We start from the raw sequence: 23196 nt of genomic DNA, 5'->3' as shown, positions 1-23196 counted from the left end.
TAGATTTTATGAGTATTAATGTAATTATGGATTAAATTAAAAAACTAAACAAAACACTATAAATCCACAGCTCCTGCCCCGCAACTCCAACAAGGAGATCACATAATTCAGGATCTGGGAGATGGAAAATCTCTAGCTCCACATCCTAATATACAAACTCTTCTATATTACATCACTTTATTATTATGTTTTGTTATATCAAGCACAATGCAGATGTATTTATTTGTTCCTGATCATCTTACAGACTCTTACAATAACAGCACAACAATTTCAGCTGCTCTTATATCTGGTATAGGATAAGCAGGGGGTGTAAGTCTTAGTCACCATCCATAGTTGTATCTATTTGTATCTCTGTAACTTGTCAGCACCTGGGAAATATTACTTGTTACAATTTGGTAACATGTAAAGAGTATAATACAAATCTCTCACCACCAGGTGTCGCTATTGTAACACAATGTATCTGATCTGTATAAACTGTAACTGTAAGGATTTATACTGCTGTGATAAATAGACGATCTCTATGGATAGATGTGATTTAAGGAAGTTATTGATTTACCCAAATTTGGAGGTACATTTAACTCTTTCGTTAACTGGTTGTACACATGGTGTTATCCATCCTGAGAATTGATGGGTTTATTTGTTTTTATGGTATTAACACGTGGGATCAGGCTCTCGGACGATTATTCTCGGTCACTCTCATTGCACATATCGGGGCTCCATATAATGTCGTACAATGTGTGCAGAGTCTTGGTGCCCGGGGGTGAGCAGTCCTGTAGACCTGGTAATGCTGCCCGAGTGATCGATCTATTCACAAGATTTGTTCTGCCATCTGCTGCTCCCCGCACACACATTATACACCTGACAGATTATTGTGCTGCTATTGATCCTCTCCCATGTGTGTAACATACAGCTCACACACCTGCCCGATCACCATTCCCGTTCGGTACAATGACGACTGCTCTTCTCTAGAATGTTGGGGAGAATCGCGGTAAGAAAAAAAACTGATTATTTAGAATCGGAAAAATGCAGCAAACGTTTTGGAATGGGCGGGAAATTCAAAACCTTCTTGTCTCGTGTTCAGCCAATCAACGGAAAGGGGGAGGGGTCAGGAATGTAAATGTAGTTAAAAGAAACGCCCCCAGATGATGTCATCTTTTTCCAGTTCTCTGTCTGGTCCGCTCCTGTGCTATATAAGCCGGACTCGGCCGCACTCAGTATCTTGCAGTCTACTCGCTACATAGAGAAGATGTCTGGACGCGGTAAAGGAGGGAAAGGTCTCGGTAAGGGCGGAGCCAAGCGGCACAGGAAGGTGCTCCGGGATAACATCCAGGGCATCACCAAGCCTGCCATCCGCCGTCTAGCTCGCAGGGGAGGTGTGAAGCGCATCTCCGGCCTCATCTATGAAGAGACTCGCGGTGTCCTGAAAGTCTTCCTGGAGAACGTCATCCGTGACGCCGTCACCTACACCGAGCACGCCAAGAGGAAGACCGTCACCGCTATGGACGTGGTGTACGCCCTCAAGCGCCAGGGCCGCACTCTTTACGGCTTCGGAGGTTAATTCTGCTTCTACTCGGCTCCATCACATCAACCCAAAGGCTCTTCTCAGAGCCGCCCACATGTTCTATGGAAAGGCTACAATTCCTTGTGATGTCTTCTCTGAGTGGTCGTGTGGTCGGTGTTTGTGCTTTGATGGTTGCGGTTTGTATTTTCCCTATTCTCCATTTTATATTTTCTGTGATCGGAGACTGATGTTTACTGTGATGGGGATTATAAAGCACATAATCCAGAGATCCTACATCTCCTACCATGTCCGGGCAGTGCTTATTATCTTGGCCGACGGATCGGCGAAACACCTGACATAATCTGCCCTTAATGTTCGATACTGATCCGTCTGTGGGTATTTCCCGCTTTAACTGTCTGTATATCTACCTGGAGATCTCCCGAGTGTTCTGACTACTGCCCTCATCTTCCTCGGTATTATCACTACTCTCACCATCTACAGTATTCTTCCTCTCCTCCAGATTACATTACTCCCTTCCCCCACCATATAACTATAAACCTCCCTAGAGAGTCCGTGTTTTAGCAGATACAGATCTGATCGTATCCGGTAGACGCAGCGATCTATATCCCGCTATCTGGATAAATGAGTCTTCACCCTATAGCACCTCAGGGCGCCCATTAAGTGCACAACCCCCTACAGATGGGCGCCCTGCAGGTCTATTAATAATGGAGCTGTTCACACAGAACTGATGTGATGAGCGGCTGCGGCTTTATTATATTGTAGATACTTGCGGTTCCTCTATATTACTCCTCAGTATAATCAAATAATAGACGAGAGATCCGGGGATATAATCCGCTGTGACCGGAGAGAATCCTAGAGAGAGTGCAGGGTCCTGGTGATCTGCAGTGTTCACACCCTACAATACTGCCCGAGTCATCCGCACAATATTCTAGAGAATTCCATCTGATCGCTATCTGCCCGTCTGCAGCGACAACATCCGGAGACTTTTCTTTCCCGCCTCATTATTCTGGATTTCTCGTAGATGTTATTTATAGGGAATATTCTCTGTTACCGCTGGTAGAATCAGTTTTCATGATAATTCTCTAGATTTTGGGGAATATTCACATTAGAAGCTGGAACACAGCGATAGCGGGAAATTCATACGAGACATCGGCTCTATAGCCCCCGATGATCGGTGATCATTGTCTTTGGGGATTATGAAATTCCCGCTCTCCCCTCCCCCATGTAATACCACGTGATGTCTCCCTAGGGCGATTATTACTGTATACAACCAGTGACCTCATCCACATTTCATTGATAAATAAGGGTTTAGTAACGTGTTCATTAGAAAACGTTATTACTCTGAAATAGAAGATATCTGCAGGACGGCTGTGTCTGAGAACAATAAACTCCTCTCCACCCAAGGGACGATGTGAAGCCGATCACTGAGGCGGCGCTGGGTGATGCCCAAGGTTAGTGATCGGCGGTCGCTCAGAGATCTGTGTCCATCTGACATTAATCTGATGTGATAAAATAAATCCTCTTATGACATCTCTGCACAACCAACACCTTATGTGTCATGAAGCAGATGTGCAGGATGTTCTTATAAACCACATAACAGCCCAATAATAATAACACTATCAGACCCGAGATCAGCGGCGCCAGCTCTGTAGGAGACAATGTGGTGGCTCTTAGAAGAGCCTTTGGTGTTCGGGATGATCTGGGATAAGCGGTGATCACTTGCTCTTGGCCGCTTTGCTGCTCTCGGTCTTCTTGGGCAGCAGCACGGCCTGGATGTTGGGCAGGACACCTCCCTGGGCGATGGTCACCCCACCCAGCAGCTTGTTCAGCTCCTCGTCATTGCGCACAGCCAGCTGCAGGTGACGGGGGATGATGCGGGTCTTCTTGTTGTCCCGGGCGGCATTACCGGCCAATTCCAGGATCTCAGCGGTTAAATACTCCAGCACAGCGGCCAGGTAGACCGGAGCACCGGCGCCCACCCTCTCGGCGTAGTTCCCTTTGCGGAGGAGCCTGTGCACACGACCGACAGGGAACTGGAGTCCTGCCCGGGATGAGCGGGTCTTGGCCTTAGCCCGAACCTTCCCTCCTTGTTTACCGCGCCCAGACATGTCAGTTATTACTAAAAATCCAAATGTGACAATTACCACGCGTTCTTCTGTTTTTATAGTTCTCAGCTCCGCCCGCCTCCTGTGATTGGATAGATTTGAATCCGGCCAATGAAAAGTGGACTTGAGACTCTCCAATAGGCTGCACTGGGCGGGGCTTATGATGCGTTATCAGGTCAGCTGATTTTCTCCTCCAGTAGAACAGTGAGCAAACAGCATTTCTCATTTGCGTGGGCTGCATATAAATACGGCTGCGGTGGGAGGAGGAAGCATCATTATTCTCTCTGTTCTAGTGAAGAAGGATTGTGAGTGATTATTATGCCTGATCCCGCCAAGTCTGCACCAGCCCCCAAGAAGGGCTCCAAGAAAGCCGTGACCAAGACTCAGAAGAAGGACGGCAAGAAGCGGAGGAAGACCAGGAAGGAAAGCTATGCCATCTACGTGTACAAGGTGCTCAAGCAGGTCCATCCTGACACCGGCATCTCCTCCAAGGCCATGGGCATCATGAACTCCTTTGTCAACGATATCTTCGAGCGCATCGCAGGGGAAGCCTCCCGCCTGGCTCACTACAACAAGCGCTCCACCATCACCTCCCGGGAGATCCAGACCGCCGTGCGCCTGCTGCTGCCTGGAGAGCTGGCCAAGCACGCCGTGTCCGAGGGCACCAAGGCCGTCACCAAGTACACCAGCGCCAAGTAACCTGCTCCGCCTCCTGCTGTCACCCCAAAGGCTCTTCTAAGAGCCGCCACATTGTCTATAATAGAGCTGGAGCTTCTATCTGCTAAAATTATCCTTGTTATATTTGTGGCTGATATTCTATCAGTGCAGCCGCTTTATACTGTATATATTGTCTACATCAGAACTGTTCTATGCACTTTAGTCCGTAGAAGCCGAGTCGCAGTGAAGCAGAACTTGTCCCCAGATTTGTCCCCTTTGGCTGTAGAATACGAGGGTCACTGATATTACTGGACAGCGCCCAGGGGTGAGGTCTTCCCTGCAGAGCGCTGGGTCCTAGTGCCTCCTGCCCCGACTATGTGGTCCCAGAACAGTTGGTGGAGGTGCTGTTAACTACTTCGATGCTGAACGTCTTTACAGATGTAATTACTGCTGTCACAGGTTACGTCGATTATTTGCGCCTTTCTCAAGGACTGAACATCTCAATTGTCCAGACTGTAATGTAGTTGACAATCATCCCCATCATCCTCAGCGATAACAGTGTCCCTATTCTATCTCCGGATCCCTATTCTAATAACTGATGGTCTCCAGGATCCTATTGTAATTTGTAACTCACATAATATCTCCATTATATGAACTGCTTGTACATTACCCGTATGACACAGGGGATTCATGTGCACTACTGGGGTCATATATTCCACATTATAGAGATGTATTATACACCTGAGATGATATATACTGGCCTCTGCACAGGCGGTGGTGATGGTTCTACACTGTTCAGTCCTGATCATCAGTAGTTACATTTAGTGTAATGACAAACTGTATAAAAAAAAAAAGCTGTCAGTGAATAGAAATACTTGACTACTGCTGTCAGTGAATAGAACAACTTATGACTACTGCTGTCAGTGAATAGAACAGCTTATGACTACTACTGTCAGTGAATAGAACCGCTTATTACTACTGTCAGTGAATAGAACCGCTTATTACTACTGTCAGTGAATAGAACAGCTTATGACTACTGCTGTCAGAGAATAAAACAGCTTATGACTAATGTTGTCAGTGAATAGAACCGCTTATGACTACTGCTGTCTGTGAATAGAACAACTTATGACTACTGCTGTCAGTGAATAGAACAGTTTATGACTACTGCTGTCAGTGAATAGAACTACTTATGACTACTGCTGTCAGTGAATAGAACAACTTATGACTACTGCTGTCAGTGAATAGAACAGCTTATGACTACTGTCAGTGAATAGAACAGCTTATGACTACTGCTGTCAGTGAATAGAACAGCTTATAACTACTGATGTCAGTGAATAGAACAGCTTATGACTACTGCTGTCAGTGAATAGAACAGCTTATGACTACTGCTGTCAGTGAATAGAACATCTTATGACTACTGCTGTCAGTGAATAGAACCGCTTATTACTACTGTCAGTGAATAGAACATCTTATGACTACTGCTGTCAGTGAATAGAACAGCTTATGACTACTGCTGTCAGTGAATAGAACTGCTTATGACTACTGCTGTCAGTGAATAGAACTACTTATGACTACTGTTGTCAGTGAATAGAACAGCTTATGACTACTGCTGTCAGTGAATAGAACAGCTTATGACTACTGCTGTCAGTGAATAGAACAGCTTATGACTACTGCTGACAAAATGTGAATTGAGGGCAGCCGCCTGCAGAGTTTCAGCACATGGGGCCCCCAGGGACACCAATGACCAACTGCGTCCTTGATTCCTTTTATATACATATGGGATTTTTTTAATACTATTTATTATTAAATTATATTATTTTTAATTACATTACACAGAGGTGCTATACAAAATTATTCTGCCTTTTTTTAATACTAGCAGAGGTTTAACTATTCCACACTGAATGGGGATTGGATGATGAAGTCACATGATGAGGTCACATGCTCGGTTCTGGCCAATAGACAGATACTTTCCTCTAACTGTCAATCTTAATAAGCAATTAGATCTCTGCTCAATTATAGAAACCATTCTAATTGGTGATTGAGATTGACAGTTATGGGGAAGAATTATTGGATTTGTTAGAACAGAGCATGTGACTTAATCGGCCAATCCCCGTTCAATGTGGAATATATGTAAAGATCTAGCCGACTTACAAATGGCAGAACAATTTTGTATAGAAGAAGGAATTCGGCGGCCTCTCTAGTCCCTTTCTTGACTGTGTGTAGGAAGGAAAGCTGCTGACCTCTAGATGCCCTTGTCTGATTGGATGTGCAGCGGAATAAAACCAATATAATAAATTAATAATGTATTATTTAAAAAAATGACAATAATACAACAGATATCTCCCATATGACTTGTGCAGCAGGGACAGGTCATTGTGTTACAGCCGCGGCCTCCTGCTGCCCATTCTGTATAAGAGACAAGAAGACCCTATGGAGCTTTAAACTAAATGATAACAGTCATTTATACTTCTTATTTCAGAATAACTATTATATATTCTAGATTTATGATTATTAGTTTTAGGTTTGTGATAATACGGGCTAAAAAAAATCTTCCGCATTAAATTATACTATTCCCTGAGTAAAAAGTCGCAACTTCATAGACAAATTAATCCAATATTCTGATCAATGCTCCAAGTTATTCTGGGGATAAAAGTGTAACCTACCTGAAGATCTCCTAAGGACCTGCGGGTGTGGATCAGGGTTTCCCAGTGTTGCAGCCGCCACTAAAAATGTATAACCCCACGTGATCTGGGGTCAGACCGGAGGAATTCACGTCAGTTTCTATCTATAAGAAATTACAGAAAAAGAGCGGCCTATGTTTTATGTGGACTGTACCCCCAATATATGATAAATAATTCCCCATCTATCAGGATCTTAACAAGAACAATGAACGTAACAAAATCTGTCCTAATAAAAGACCTGAACCCTTTCCATAGAGGACACAATCCTCCTGTGACCTTTCACCCCGATAACTAACAGCAGCGCAGGGTTCATAGTCCTCCAGCTGATACTGGAAGAAAAAAACTAAACAGAAAAGAAATAAAACACTTTCCTATATAAAGACCAATATTCCCCGGACTCCTCGGGGGAATGAGGGGTACACGGCCCCAAACAGTGTCCGGAATAGAGGCCGATATATGGCATTTTCTCTCATAGACATTGAGCGGAATAGGCCACATTAGAATTCGCGATATTTCGCTAATATATTGACAAATATTCGTACAATTTGCGGCCTTTTTTTTACTATGCGCCATAAAATTAGCATGCACAATATCGCGTGATCTTCAGCAAACATGATCAGTCTCATAGGCCCATATGTGAATGTCTGACACTGTAACGAGTATTGGAGCCTTGTTTAAACCATAAGCTTGAAGCAGGGAGGGATGATCACTGTGATATGACAAAAAAAAGAAAAATGCAAATATTCAAGATAAATATTCGCATTGCGAATATATGCGCCCAACACGTCTATTAGACATGTCATATATAAGTATAATGGTGACTTTATCCCCGTTCTCTCTATCACTTTCCCCTTTCTCCTCTTTCTCCCCGGATTATATTGCGGCATCTCTCTTCTCTCCTGGCGACCCGAACACTCCCCGGAGCCCGATCAGAGGTGACAGCTCCTGCCCCGCAGCTCCAACAAGGAGATCACATAATTCATCACCTTGGAGACTGGAAATCTGTAACTCCACATCCTAATATACAAGCTCTTCTATATTACATCACTTTATTATTATGTTTTGTTATATCAAGCACAATGCAGATGTATTTATATATTCTAGACTCTTCCACCCCTGATTATCCTATACCAGATATAAGAGCAGCTGAACTTGTTGTGTTGTTATTACAAGTCTTAGTCACCATCTATCGTTGTATCTATTTGTGTCTCAATTAGAACCTGAGAAAATATAAATATTCAACGTTACACTTTGGTAACATGTAAAGATTAGAATACAAATCTCTCACCAGCAGGTGTCACTATTGTAACACAATGTATCTGATCTGTATAAACTGTAACTGTAAGGATTTATACTGTTTTAATAAATATAGCGCCATCTACTCGCCGCACAGTTCTAGTTCTTTATTCCATTCATTGTACAACAGCGACATCTTGTGTCAATTAACAGCAATTACATTGGTGATTATCAGGTTCCCGACAATTCTGTGGTTTCCTGTTATTACGCGGTTACCTAGTAATTCAATTAAGGATTCGATTCTAATTTGCATTAAACAGAAGGTTAACCAAATAAACCCCATAGAGATACATGTATCGGAGCCTGTATACCGGGGAGGAGATTCCCGTCACTGACAAAGTCTTCGGCTTCTCTAAACAAATACTTGAATGTGACCTTATCCTATCTAGCAGATCTGGATATAACGCTTGTCCTTGTGAATATAGCGCTAATAACAGAAAAGCTCAGGATGAATCTTTTCCAAGGAAGGGAAATTCTATCAGAGACCTCCGGCCCCTGACCGGGGAAACCTGGCAAGAGATGACAGTGCAGCCGCGATCTCATGTGTGAACTGGGACCTACTGTTCAGACACCTTATGATAATACTGGGCAGGTCTCTGCACTTGTGGTAGGAATGGAATCTACGCGGTTTAGTCCCGATCACCAATAGTTGTATTCAATGACAACCTGTGTATATAAAAATAAAAAAGTATATATATATATATATATATATATATATATATATATATATATATATATATATTTATTTATTTATTTCACACAGGACAGGGATTGGTCGGTGAAGTCACATGCTCTGTTCTGACCAATCCAAAAATACTTTCCCATAACTGTCAATCTCAATTACTAATTAGAATGTTTCTCTATAATTGAGCAGAGAACGTTCTAATTGCTTATTAAGATTGACAGTTAGGGGAAAGTATCTGTCTATTGGCCAGAACAGAGCATGTGACATCATCATGTGACTTCATCAGCCAATCCCCAATTGTTACAGAGGCATAAAAAGATACAACTACATTAACCCCCACGAGTCCGGTTGCGCTCATATCTGGTATACAGACAAGCCGGGCATGTATTGTACTTTATATAAAACACAAAATAATAAAGTAATGACCCTATAGGTGGGTGATAAACAGAGAATATAATGTAAAGGTTATAATAAAGTGTATGTAATGAGTGTTAAATATTACTTATTGGTTCTATGGTTTTGGGGTTAATGTAACCCCGGGTTATAGAGATCACAGGGCTCCTTATGATGGGGATGAGGGGGCAGTGAGCTCCATGACTTCTCCTGTAAACCCTCGGCCTCCTCCCCTTAGATCCTGTGCTCTCCCCCCGGAGTATATCTGGGCTTCTCTTCTGCTTCTCTGGTCCCCAGTAAACCCTGAGGTGGCGCCCCCTGTATACCGGACTATGGTACCACTATGTGCTGCTCTTGTCCGGTTCTCGCCGTTATCTCTGGGTAGTAGGAGTCCCGTTGACCGCTGACCGTTCCTCTAAAGATCCCTGTATAGCGTTTTAGGGAGAATTCAGCAGAAACAAGTTATTCTACAATCCTCTATAGGGGCAGATTTGGAGCTAATGGTGTCGCCTATTATCGATCTTTATGCGCCGGATACATTGTTAAACCTTCATCAGCCGGTGACATTTGTGCAGTTTAGAGTTTTAGCCTATGGGGGGAGCTATAGCCCTGATATAACGCTTATTGGCTGATCACCGGAGGAAAGGCTAGACTCCTTCTGGTGTGATCGGCGCTGTGCTCTGATGGCTGCAGTGTGTATACAGTCCTCGGTGTTATATAGGATCAGTCCCCGCCAGTGCTCACTGCACAACCAGGAGGGACTGATCATGAGGAGTGCGGAAAGGGGACAACGCGGGCATTAATTAGTTAACATTTAACTATTGGGATTTGTACAGGTTTAATGCTGCCTATGGGCGGAGAAATACCCGATACTATGGTGTCCTCCCTGCTGTGTATTGTGGGGCTCGGGTCCGCTGTAATATAGTATCATTACTGTAGTTTACATTACAGCTAAAGGGTTAACAATGTGATCCCGTCCGATGCCTAACGCTGATTGGCCGATCACAGGACGTTGGTTTTGAATTTCCCGCTTCCTCCAGACCCGATAACAATGGAGAGATCTCCCCGAGATGTAGAGCCTGATCCTGTGGCTGCTGACTACTACCCTCATCATCCTTGTTTTACTATTGTATCCCCCAGACACACAATGAACACTCTGATAGATAACAGCAGGATGAGAGTCTCATAAACCCCGGAGACACCAATTATCAGATAAATCAGCATTTGTAGAGATCGCAGACACGACTCCCCCTGAGCAGACTACACGTATTCTTCTAGCGTTACCGCAACACAATTCACACCACTAAACCGCTCCCGATCTATGGTACAGACTGTGTATCCGCCGCGGAGATTATAGGAGGGATCATCGGGGTGATGGGAGATTTCACCTAAGGAAAATGGAGAATTAGGCAAAATATGGAGAACCGATCTACACCGCCCCCCCACATAGAATATACACCCGCATTCAGTGAGAACCGGAGCAGCACAATATATAGTGTGAACAGACCGCAATGATAGGATTGGCCACATATAGAAAGAAATACGGTGGGAACAGCTCTATCATAGACAATGTGGCGGCTCTTAGAAGAGCCTTTGGGGTGACAGCAGGAGGCGGAGCAGGTTACTTGGCGCTGGTGTACTTGGTGACGGCCTTGGTGCCCTCGGACACGGCGTGCTTGGCCAGCTCTCCAGGCAGCAGCAGGCGCACGGCGGTCTGGATCTCCCGGGAGGTGATGGTGGAGCGCTTGTTGTAGTGAGCCAGGCGGGAGGCTTCTCCTGCGATGCGCTCGAAGATATCGTTCACAAAGGAGTTCATGATGCCCATGGCCTTGGAGGAGATGCCGGTGTCAGGGTGGACCTGCTTGAGCACCTTGTACACGTAGATGGCATAGCTTTCCTTCCTGGTCTTCCTCCGCTTCTTGCCGTCCTTCTTCTGAGTCTTGGTCACGGCTTTCTTGGAGCCCTTCTTGGGGGCTGGTGCAGACTTGGCGGGATCAGGCATGATGATCAGTCACAATCCTTCTTCACTAGAACAGAGAGAATAATGATGCTTCCTCCTCCCACCGCAGCCGTATTTATATGCAGCCCATGCAAATGAGAAATGCTGTCTGCTCGTTATTCTACAGGAGGAGCAAATCAGCTGACCTGATAACGCATCATAAGCCCCGCCCAGTGCAGCCTATTGGAGAGTCTCAAGTCCACTTTTCATTGGCCGGATTCAAATCTATCCAATCACAGGAGGAGCTGAGAACTATAAAAACAGAAGAACGTGTGTAAAGTGTCACATTTGGTTTTTAGTATTAACTGACATGTCTGGACGCGGCAAACAAGGAGGGAAGGTTCGGGCTAAGGCAAAGACCCGCTCATCCCGGGCAGGACTCCAGTTCCCTGTCGGTCGTGTGCACAGACTTCTCCGCAAAGGGAACTATGCAGAGAGGGTGGGCGCCGGTGCTCCGGTCTACCTGGCCGCTGTGCTGGAGTATTTAACCGCTGAGATCCTGGAATTGGCCGGTAATGCCGCCCGGGACAACAAGAAGACCCGCATCATCCCCCGTCACCTGCAGCTGGCCGTGCGCAATGACGAGGAGCTGAACAAGCTGCTGGGTGGGGTGACCATCGCCCAGGGAGGCGTCCTGCCCAACATCCAGGCCGTGCTGCTGCCCAAGAAGACCGAGAGCAGCAAAGCGGCCAAGAGCAAGTGATCACCGCTTATCCCAGATCATCCCGAACACCAAAGGCTCTTCTAAGAGCCACCACATTGTCTCCTACAGAGCTGTCTCCTCTATATCTCATGCAGTCTTTCCTATATCTAATCTGTTCATCTGTGATCTCTTTGTGCAGGATCTGGTGTGAGTTTGCCGGGTATATGAAGCTGTAGTTTTGTCTGGTGGTTTCTCCCATTCACACTGGGACATTATGTAGCTGACTCTGGGCTCCAGCTGTGATGACTGTCGGGTGAGCCGAGCGGCTTCTGTTAGGTCTGTCCATGTTCGGTGCTGAAACAAATCAAAAGAGCAGGAATGAATAAACCAACTAATAGGGCTATAGCGCCCCCTATAGACGACAGCGAAGGTTTCACACCCTAGTACCTGCGTTATGTGGGTATTCCCCCCCCCCCCCCCCGTGGGGTCTAAATGCTCACCCTATCCCTTCCCTTGTTTACATTCCTTGGGACGTGTAGGTTCCAAAATGGGAAGGTTCTGCAAACGGTGAAATGGTGCTGAAAAAAATTCCCAAATCAAAAGGAAGCCTTAAAATGCAGTAGGTGCTTCTAAATGTCTGAGGCCTATGGTTGACTCAAATAGTACACAATAGTACAAATAGCATACAGATGGAATATATAAAAAAAAATTAGGGCAATAAATATTGAGTTACATTTTTGTGTAAGTAGCTGTTGTGTTTTAAACGGGCACTCTCATTTTTGCTATTGCACTCCTTTATGGTAAATAAAAAAATATTTCTAATATATATTTATCGGGGTATACCACGCACCGGCCTATAACACGGACCCTCATTTTACCAAGGATATTTGGGTAAAAAAAGTTTTTTACCCAAATATCCATGGTACAATGAGGAGGGTGTGTGTGTGCGCGTGTATACCCCGATACAACCCCAGGAAAGGCAGCAGGAGAGAGGCCGTCGCTGCCCGCTTCTCTGCCCCTGCCTTTCCTGGGGTCTAGAGCCCTGCAAAGCCGCTGCAGTTCATTGATTTAAAGCGCCCGCTTTAAATCATTGAACTGCAGCTGCTTATCGGCGTATAACAAGCAGGTAGACTTTAGGCAAAAAATTTTAGCCTAAAAAGTGCGTGTTATACGCCGATAAATACGGTACTTTGTTTTAAAAAAAATGAAGTTTTCTATATTTTATTTGTGCTTAAAAAAGCTCAAGAGCACATTTTCCACCATTTTATACACAGACTTAGGACCGAAGCCCACACACATGAAGTGCAGCCTGGAGTGCTGAGGAGGGGGGTGTCCAACCAACAGCATATGGCAGTTAAGTGTGAGTGGAGCTATGATTGGACCGAAATCCAAACACAAAGTGCAGCCTGGAGTGCTGAGGGGTGTGTGTCCAGCCTCATCCAAAGTCTGTGTTTAAGATGGGGGAAATGTGCTCTAGAGCTTTTTTAAGCACAAATAAAAAACACACACAGAAAACATAATCCTTTTTAAACAAAGTATATCAGAAATATTTTTTTTATTTACCATAAGAAGTGCAATAGCAAAAATTAGTTTTAATAAGAGTAACCCTTTAAAGGAAATCTGTCACCAGTGTCACCTGTACCAACCTTTTGGTACCGACAGGTGGTGCATGTGACACTGATGCCAACAGCACTTACCTTGTTCCATTCCGTGCAGGGGGTCTCCGGTAATCTCTGCGGTTAACTTCAGCTCTGACCCGGCTTGGGGCATGGGCGGAGCTTAGTGACATCACCTCTGCTGGGTCCCGCTGCTAGAGAACAGCAGCGGTGACATCACTCAGCTCCTCCCATGCCCCAGGCCAGAGCTGAAGTTAACGGAGGAGATTACCGGAGATCCCCTTCATGGAATGGGACAAGGTAAGTGCTGTTGTCATCAGGGTCACCTGCACTACCTGTCGGTACCGACAGGTTAGTGCAGGTGACACTGGGGACAGATTTAAAACAGATTTCAACTTTTCTTCTCTACTTTGCTATTCTTGATGTGAAACATCTAAAGGGTTAACAAACTTTCTGAATGTCATTTTGAATACTTTAATGGGTGAAGTATCTAATAAGGGGTCATTTCTAGGGGATTTTAACATACAGGCCCCCTCAAATCCACTTCAAACCTGAAATACTCCCTAAAGAAATTCAGATTTATAATTTTTTGTTAAACTGTTGAAAATTGCTGCAAAACTTTTAAATTCTCTAAGGTCTTCAAAAAGTAAACACCCCTTTTTTTACGGATAGTTGGCTCTGCCCAAAAAGGTGATTGCTCAAAAGTCTTAAACATCTTTTCTTCCCCCAAAACCTACACTATAGTTTATAGGTTTTTTGGCATGTATTTTGAGGCATAAAACAGCCATTGCTGACAATACATACGTTTTTCATCTTAAACCCTTGTAAGTTCACATGTAGTTTTAGGTTAGAATTTCCACTAGGTCTTAACACTTCTTTTCATTAGGGAAAGAGTTAATGGTGACATAAGTTTGCCTGCCGCTCATTGGCATCACCCTACTTCATAGTCAGTTTGACATTTTCCTAATGTTTTATGATGGGGGATGTAGTGCTTTATGGGTTTCACGTGTTCTCAGAATTTCAATGTTAACAATGTCTCCCTCTAGTGGCCACAAATAAGAAAACATTCAAATACAGTTTCTTAGAAAGCTTTATAGTCCACACTGATCATCCGTAACATCAAAGCAACCGAAAATTATGTGGGTTCACCTCATTCCCCTAAAACAGCTCTGACCTGTCAGGGTGTGGACTCCACAAGATCTCTGAAGTGTCCTATGTCATTTAGATATCGCAAATGTATTCTTGTCACAGTTGCTGACACTTACACATTTATTTTGCTTTCAACATTAACCCCTTAGGGACTCTGCCTATTTTCACCTTAAGGACTCAGCGTTTTTCCATTTTTGCAATTTCATTTTTTCCTCATCACCTTCTAAAAATCATAACGCTTTCAATTTTGCACATAAAATTCCATATGATGGCTTATTTTTTGTGCCACCCATTCTACTTTGCAGTGACATTAGTCATTTTACCCAAAAATCCACAGCGAAACGGAAAAAAAATTCATTGTGCGACAAAATTGAAGAAACAATGTCATTTTGTCACTTTTGGGGGCTTCCGTTTCTATGCAGTGCATTTTTCAGCAAAAATAACACCTTATCTTTATTGTGTAGGGCCATACGGTGAAAATGATACCCTACTTATATAGGTTGTATATTGTCGTACTTCGGAAAAAAATCATAACTACATGCAGGAAAATTTCTATGTTAAAAATTCTCATCTTCTAACTTTTTATCACTTTTTATTCATTTTTTCATGACATAAAAAGTGAGCAAAATACGCTATTTTGGACTTTGGAATTTTTTTGCGCGTACGCCATTGACCGTGCAATTTAATTAACTATATATTTTTATAGTTCGGACATTTCCGCAAGCGGCGATACCACATATGTTTATTTTTATTTATTTTTTATGGGAAAAGGGGGGTGATTCTAACTTTTATTAGGGAAGGGGTTAAATGACCTTTGTTAACACTTTTTTTTCTAGTTTCGCGCCAGCCGGCACTTTCTCTGACTGGGCTACATCAGCCGGCAGGAAGGGGAGGGAATTTAAATTGCCAGAACTGATGACGTAGGGATATGCAAAGCAAAGGTTAATTTAAACACGTAAGCGTACAATCAAAACAATACAATGAAAACAATGCAAAAATAGAAAAAAGAGGGAGCTAAAGTGAAAAAAATGAATGGGCAAAAATTAGGACTAGAAAAAAGAAATTACAAAAAAACGCTGAGATCCTGCCGATCATTCAGTCCCATTCCTTCTAATGCTCTGGTGCGCATGATCCAGCGCTCTTCGCAACGAAGCAAAGTCCTGTGCCTGTCAATTCCAGGTGAGTTGTTCTTGACCCTTTCAATGCCAAAAAAACGCATCTCCTTTGTGGACAGTCCTCATGTGTTCTATTAGCCTGGCGCATCCATGTCTAGTATGAATGGATCTAAGGTGTTCGCGGAATCGGATTCTTAGAGGTCGGATGGTAGATCCAATAGTAGTGAGGATAGTTGCCGCATTTGTGGTTGCCCGGGGGGATAGTGGAAGTTAGCCAGTCTTTTTCTTTCTGTGATGGGGGTAAAGCACTGCGCACTAATAAGTTATTAATACTTTTACTTTTCCGGAAAGAAATAAGAGGTTTTTTAACTGCAGACTCTTTGAAGACAGGGTCGTTTTCGATCAAGAACCAATTATTTTTTATTACTTGTTTTATGGTTTCTGCCAGTACATTATACCTGAAAGAAAAAACAAATCGTGGATGATCAGGAGGGGTTGTAGGATTTTTCACAAGATCAAGTCTAGGGATGGCAGTGGCTTTTTTAAGGGCTTTTTTAAGGGCTTTTTTGAGTTCGTGGGAGGGGTAACCCCTCTTCAAAAATCTATTATCAGTTCTGGCAATTTAAATTCCCTCCCCTTCCTGCCGGCTGATGTAGCCCAGTCAGAGAAAGCGCCGGCTGGTGCGAAACTAGACCCTCCACATCCTCCACCACATGGAACTGTATCCGATGTTCTGAATAAAATCTACTACGATCCACAAGCTAATACAGTGGGTGAGTGCGGTCTTTGTATTCTCCTCTCTTCGATATATATAACTACTATAATACTGCTCCTATATACAAGAATATAACTACTATAATACTGCTCCTATATACAAGAATATAACTACTATAATCCGAGTGAAGAGAGGTGAGTGGCACCAGTGACTGGGCTCCCTAAATAACAACCATATAAGAACAATGCGTGGAGGTATACTCTTGGAGCTTCAGGTATAAGTAATCCCTGGGGGTGCAGGTATAAATTTGGTAGTCCATATAACTACTATAATACTGCCCCTATATACAAGAATATAACTACTATAATACTGCTCCAATATACAAGAATATAACTACTATAATACTGCCTCCTATATACAAGAATATAACTACTATAATACTGCTCCTATATACAAGAATATAACTATGTAATACTGCTCCAATATACAAGAATATAACTACTATAATACTGCCTCCTATATACAAGAATATAATTACTATAATACTGCTCCTATATACAAGAATATAACTATGTAATACTGCTCCAATATACAAGAATATAACTACTATAATACTGCCTCCTATATACAAGAATATAATTACTATAATACTGCTCCTATATACAAGAATATAACTACTATAATACTGCTCCTATGTACAAGACTATAACTACTATAATACTGCCCCGATATACAAGACTATAACTACTATAATACTGCTCCTATATACAAGAATATAACTACTATAATACTGCCTCCTATATACAAGACTATAACTACTATAATACTGCTCCTATATACAAGAATATAACTACTATAATACTGCCTCCTATATACAAGAATATAACAACTATAATACTGCTCCTATATACAAGAATATAACTACTATAATACTGCCTCCTATATACAAGAATATAACTACTATAACACTGCTCCTATATACAAGAATATAACTATGTAATGCTGCTCCAATATACAAGAATATAACTACTATAATACTGCCTCCTATATACAAGAATATAACTACTATAATACTGCTCCTATATACAAGAATATAACTACTATAATACTGCTCCTATATACAAGAATATAACAACTATAATACTGCTCCTATATACAAGAATATAACTACTACAATACTGCTCCTTTATACAAGAATATAACTACTATAATACTGCTCCCTATATACAAGAATATAACCACTACAATACTGCTCCTATATACAAGAATATAACTACTATAATATGTACAAGGATATAACTACTTTCCATTTCATCTTCAGGCAGCACAGAAGGGTTAATAGCTCCTACCAGTTCATCCTAGGACCACCCACCTAGCAAACAATTAAGAGAATTAACAAGCCCCAGGCTAGGCCTGGCTATAACCATCCATCAGAACCCCATCTACTTTGTGGTTTTTTCTGTTCTCCAGTTCTGGGACAGGTGTCAGGTGTATACCTGCTATTGCTCACCAACTAATCTCTCTCTCTTTTTTTTTTTTTTTTCTCTTAGATGGGGCCACCGGGAAATCCCTGGCCCCCTGAGCTGCAACCTTGTTAAACCTGCGGGTCTGCCAGACTTGGGTTCCTGGCTCAAGTAGGACCCCTCTGCATGGCCATGACATTTCTGTCCTAAAAACAGACCAAATTCAGCCATTGCGGGGTTACTATCCATCCCTCCACCCCTCCTGCTTTTGGTGCTGTGTAGCCTGGCCAGGCCGTCCCCCAGGAGAGCTGACCTGTTTACAGTGCAGCATTGGATCCCCTGCGGTCCTGGGGCCCCCGATGATTGATTATTGAGTAAGTGATGCTGTATACTCCCCTTATGCTGTATACATAACCCTGTCAGTAAGTGATGCTGTGTACTCACCTTATACTGTATACATAACCCTCTCAGTAAGTGGTGCTGTATACTCACCTTATACTGTATCCATAACCCTGTCAGTAAGAGATGCTGTATGATCACATAATACTGTATACTGATATATAACCCTGTCAGTAATTGATGCTGTATACTCACCGTATACTGTATACTGATATATAATCCTGTCAGTAGTGATGCTGTATGAGCACATTAAACTATATACTGATATGTTTTTTATACATTTCTATATAGACCTGTCAGTAGTGATGTTGTACTCACTGTATACTGATATCTTCTATACATTTCTATATAGGCCTGTCAGTAGTGAAGCCCTGCTCACTGTATACTGATGGTTTTTCATGTACAAGGCTTTGCTGACATTTCTTCTCTTGAGTAGACACAAGAGTGGACAAAGCCAGACAGGTACATGAGATGGACTCCAGGCTCAAGTCAGAGCCCAAACATTGGGAGAATCCAGCTAAGACAGACTCTGCTGTTACTTAACTATGTAAAGTCACTGGTGTCCTCAGATACCCAACTCTGCCACCGTGAGTAGTCCGGCTGAGCAGAGACATTGAGGACAAGGTACCTGGAGAAGAATTGTCTCCCAAGTGTCATCACTCAGGTCTGTATCAGACGTCCTATGTGATTTCCCTTAGATGTGTTTAGAATCTCATCTGAGAATCAGCCCGGTTGTCTGATGGGTCAGCAGTATATGAGGATCCTAGAGTTCCTCCAAGGAAAGGAAGAGCTCGGCCTTGCCACAAGCTGCCAAATGGAAACCATCTTAGTCCTTGTGCTCTAAAGAGCAAAACTTCTTTTCCAAGAGCCAATGTTCTGCACAAGAGCTCAGGATAAAGGAACCAGGGAGAAGACTACCAAATCAGTTTGATGTCAGAAGGACAACCATGGTTGGTGCAAGACTTTCTGGATTCCTGGTAGCCTGAGGAAGGGTTGCATGTGTTATGGACACCTATCTACATGTGCCCATATATCCATCCTCACCAGAATAACAGAATGGCAATCTGGTGCTTCACTATCAGTTCCGGGCCCTGCCATTAGTATATACTCCCAGGTTGGTAGAACCATTATGGTAGTTGCTGTTTTTCATTCTCAGGGGATCCATGTGGTACCGTACCCGGGCACCTGACCCCTGATGAATTTCTCACTAAAGAAGTCACATTCTACAAACAGCCTTAGGGATTTTCAGGAGGAAGTTCTTTCTCCCTGGGACAGGAATCTCCATTCTTTTTACTCCCCACTCAGGTTGTCAGGCTCTACAAAAGAAAATCTCCCAATAGGTTGTAGCTTTTGACCTACGGATGTGGTCCTGCTCACAACAGATGCCTCTGAAGCAGATTAATACTTGTTGGATATTTGAGTCCAGAGGAGCTGGACACATGAAAAATCTAAGATGTCAGCTAACCTGAGGGAAATAGGGCCAGTGATCTTGGCTATTTTTGATACTTTTTAGCCCTGTGCCCAGTATCCCAGCGTTCCAGGTGGATCAGCCAAGCAGAACTCTTCTATGCTCAAGCAAAGGGCCCTTACTGAAGTATACTTCTGCCAAGTAGTCAGCAGCAGAGGTCTACCTGAATACGACATGAGGGCTACCATAGAAAACTGGAAGGTTGCTAAATTTGCTTCTCTGAATTACAGAAACCAACCAGACATCTTGGATGCACTGAGAGTATCATAGAGAGGCCTACATCTATCTATTTCAGCCTCCAGTCATAAGGAAGATCCTAATGGACAAGCCAGACATGATCCTGATAGCCCCATACTGGCCAAGATGGGGTTTACTGTCCTTCCTGTTACAGTTAAAAGAAATTACCTACCCACAGGGACCTGCTGACACAGAACAGGTCATTCATTTGAGTTTGAGTTTGGAGTTTGAGAAGGATATATTCCATATGATGGAGTCATTGGAGGAGGTGATATCTTCTCGTCTTTGAGCCAAAAGAGAATCCTTAAATGTGCTCTACTCGACAGGAGGGCCTAGAAGAGGTTTCATTTGCAGTCATGTTGCATTTCCTCCAAGATGGATTCAAGAAAATCCTGTGAGCAAATACATTGAGGGTCCATGCCTCAATAAATTCCTTCACGGATAGCAGATTAGCAGTCATCCAGCCATCACTCGACTCTTAACAGCACTAAGGCAGCTCAGACCAGTCTTATGTCTTCCTCAGACCAGTCTTATGTCTTTCTCAGACTAGTCTTATGTCTTCCTCAGACCAGTCTTATGTCTTCCTCAGACCTATCTTATGTCTTCCTCAGACTAGTCTTATGTCTTCCTCAGACCAGTCATATGTCTTCCTCAGACCAGTCATGTCTTCCTCTGCGGTGGTGTCTAAGCCTCTGCAGTAAGTCGACCTGAAGTGATTGTCCTACAAGCTCTTTCCTGATTGCGATAACATTCGCACACAGGTTGGGATAAAATACAAGCTCTCTCCTCATGAGATCCCTTTATAAGATTTGTACCAGAGGGAGTCCTGCTGAAGGTGTCATCTGAGACAACATCATCAGGGAATTATCTTGCTGAAATTCTTACTGGACCCACTGATGAGGAGGACGAGTTCTTCACCATCTGGATGGATCTACAGCACTGACCTGCTACCATAATAGAACCAAGACGTTCAGGGTGGAAGATAATCTGTTTGTGCAGTTGCTGGTGTGATAAAGGGAAGAAAGGTGTCCAAAGCTAACTTGGTGGAATGGCTTAAGTCTACGATTCTGGACGACTGTAAGATCACAGGAGTTGAGCCACCGGATTCTATCAGAGCTCACTGTACACTCTAGACAGCCAAAACTGGGGTCCAGCCTCTGGCACAGCTGTGCTTAATGCGGCATTCAATTAAGTATCCCCCCCCCCCCCCTTTATGTTGCTATTCAGATCCCTTCTGTGCTGCCTGAAGACAAAATGGAAAGAGGAAATTTATACTTACCGTAATTTTGCTTTCCATGAGTCTGAAGGCAGCACATACAAACCCTCCCTACTAAATATCATCTTTTTGCATCAGAACTGAGGCTATTCAATAACACAAAGTAAATGAGGTTCTGATGGATGGTTATAGCCAGGACTGGCCTGTGGCTTGTTAATTCTCTTAATTGTTGCTAGGTGGGTGGTCCTAGGATTAACCCTTCTGTGCTGCCTTCAGACTCATCGAAAGCAAAATTACGGTAAGTATAAATTTTCTCTATAATACTGCTCCCTATATACAAGAATATAACTACTATAATACTGCTCCTATATACAAGAACATAACTACTATAATACTGCTCCTATGTACAAGAATATAACTACTATAATCCTGCCCCTATATACAAGAATATACCTACTGTAATCAGGGCTGCCATCAGGGGGGGGTACAGCCAGTACCCCAGTAAGGGGCCCAGAGCCCCTCTGACCCATAGGCCCTGCTCTGACCCATAGGCCATGGACAAGAGGAGCAGTGGTCGGAGCACAGACATACTGACTCCAGCAATATACTGTGTATGGCTGGAAGCAGTATGTCTGTGGGAGCACATGTGGCCAGTAACTACTAATAGGGGCACAGGGGGCCCATAACTACCTATGAGGGCACAAATGTAACCTATAACTACTAATGAGGGCACAGAGGGCCTATAACTACCTATGAGGGCACAAATGTAACCTATAACTACTAATGAGGGCACAGAGGGCCTATAACTACCTATGAGGGCACATGGGGCCTACAACTATCTATGGAGGCACAAAGGAGGCCTATACCTACCTATGAGGGCCCAATGGGGGCCTATAACTACCTATGGGGACCTATAACTACCTATGGGGGCACAAAGGGGGCCTATAACTACCTATGGGGCCACAAAGGGGGTCTATAACTACCTATGGGGCCACAAAGGGGTCTATAACTACTTATGGGGGCCCAAAGGGGGCCTATAACTACCTATGGGGACCCAAAGGGGGTCTATAACTACCTATGGGGCACGACACTGGGAGGGCCCTGGCCTTGAGCTGTGTAAGGGGCCCCAACGTTTCTGATGGTAGCCCTGACTATAATACTGCTCCTATGTACAAGAATATAACTACTATAATACTGCTCCTATATACAAGAATATAGCTACTATAATACTGTTCCTATATACAAGAATATAAGATTTTGAGAGGGCCAAGTTCAGAGCCAAGGGATTGTCTGAAGAAGTCCTAGACACCTTGTTTCTGCCTGTAAACCATCCACAAATCTACTCTATTCTAAGTTGTGGAGAAAATGTATGTCCTGGAAGAAGGAGAAAGATGATCCAGAGATCTCTTTGCTGGTGGTGCTCCAATTTCTGCAGGATGGCTACTTGAAGGGGTTAAAGCTGAACACGCTTAGAGTGCATGACACAGCCATTAATTCATTTACAGATGGAAGATTTGCTGGTCAGCCATTAATTGCCAGATTCTTCAAGGCTCTTAAAAATCTGAGACCAACTATCAAGCCTCCAGTTGCCTCCTGGGATCTGACTTTGGTCCTGAAGAATCCTACACAGTCTCCATTTGAACCAATCTCAGAAGCTGATATCAAGTGGGTCTCATGTAAAGCCTTGTTCCTTGTAGTGGTCACCTCTGCAAAACGCCTGGGAGAATTACAGGCGCTGTCGTCTAGATCCCCATATACAAAATTCACGCAGGACGGAGTCCTACTCAGAACTGTCCCTTCCTTTGTTCCCAAGGTGGCATCCAACGTGAATGTCAAT

At 43.5% G+C, this 23196-nt stretch overlaps 5 protein-coding genes across 5 annotated transcripts; 3 read left to right on the top strand and 2 right to left on the bottom strand.

Annotated features, from left to right (window-relative positions):
* The first annotated feature begins 1182 nt into the window (after positions 1-1182).
* Positions 1183-1558, top strand: LOC130267543 (histone H4). Its single transcript, XM_056517491.1, has one exon. The coding sequence runs from the start codon at positions 1247-1249 to the stop codon at positions 1556-1558; it is 312 nt and encodes a 103-aa protein (XP_056373466.1). The 5' UTR covers positions 1183-1246.
* A 1679-nt stretch (positions 1559-3237) lies between these two features.
* LOC130367497 (histone H2A type 1) lies at positions 3238-3630 on the bottom strand. The gene has a single exon (XM_056569919.1). The coding sequence runs from the start codon at positions 3628-3630 to the stop codon at positions 3238-3240; it is 393 nt and encodes a 130-aa protein (XP_056425894.1).
* Positions 3631-3945: 315 nt separating this feature from the next.
* Positions 3946-4399, top strand: LOC130367496 (histone H2B 1.1). Its single transcript, XM_056569918.1, has one exon. It carries the CDS (start codon positions 3946-3948, stop codon positions 4324-4326), a length of 381 nt encoding a protein of 126 aa, XP_056425893.1. The 3' UTR covers positions 4327-4399.
* Positions 4400-10858: 6459 nt separating this feature from the next.
* LOC130367495 (histone H2B 1.1) lies at positions 10859-11341 on the bottom strand. Its single transcript, XM_056569917.1, has one exon. It carries the CDS (start codon positions 11339-11341, stop codon positions 10961-10963), a length of 381 nt encoding a protein of 126 aa, XP_056425892.1. The 3' UTR covers positions 10859-10960.
* Positions 11342-11648: 307 nt separating this feature from the next.
* On the top strand, positions 11649-12265 carry LOC130367127 (histone H2A type 1). Its single transcript, XM_056569521.1, has one exon. It carries the CDS (start codon positions 11649-11651, stop codon positions 12039-12041), a length of 393 nt encoding a protein of 130 aa, XP_056425496.1. The 3' UTR covers positions 12042-12265.
* The last annotated feature ends 10931 nt before the right edge of the window (positions 12266-23196 follow it).

This window comes from Hyla sarda, chromosome 4, assembly GCF_029499605.1.
Source record: "Hyla sarda isolate aHylSar1 chromosome 4, aHylSar1.hap1, whole genome shotgun sequence".
Lineage (NCBI taxonomy): Eukaryota > Metazoa > Chordata > Amphibia > Anura > Hylidae > Hyla > Hyla sarda.
The sequence above is the reverse complement of the archived record's forward strand: the minus strand, read 5'-3'. Positions and strand labels throughout refer to the sequence as shown.

What these genes read in the sequence shown, in the direction of transcription:
- LOC130367127 (XM_056569521.1), top strand. Translation starts at nt 11,649, where the DNA reads ATGTCTGGACGCGGCAAACAAGGAGGGAAGGTTCGGGCTAAGGCAAAG.
- LOC130267543 (XM_056517491.1), top strand. Translation starts at nt 1,247, where the DNA reads ATGTCTGGACGCGGTAAAGGAGGGAAAGGTCTCGGTAAGGGCGGAGCC.
- LOC130367496 (XM_056569918.1), top strand. Translation starts at nt 3,946, where the DNA reads ATGCCTGATCCCGCCAAGTCTGCACCAGCCCCCAAGAAGGGCTCCAAG.
- LOC130367497 (XM_056569919.1), bottom strand. Translation starts at nt 3,630, where the DNA reads ATGTCTGGGCGCGGTAAACAAGGAGGGAAGGTTCGGGCTAAGGCCAAG.
- LOC130367495 (XM_056569917.1), bottom strand. Translation starts at nt 11,341, where the DNA reads ATGCCTGATCCCGCCAAGTCTGCACCAGCCCCCAAGAAGGGCTCCAAG.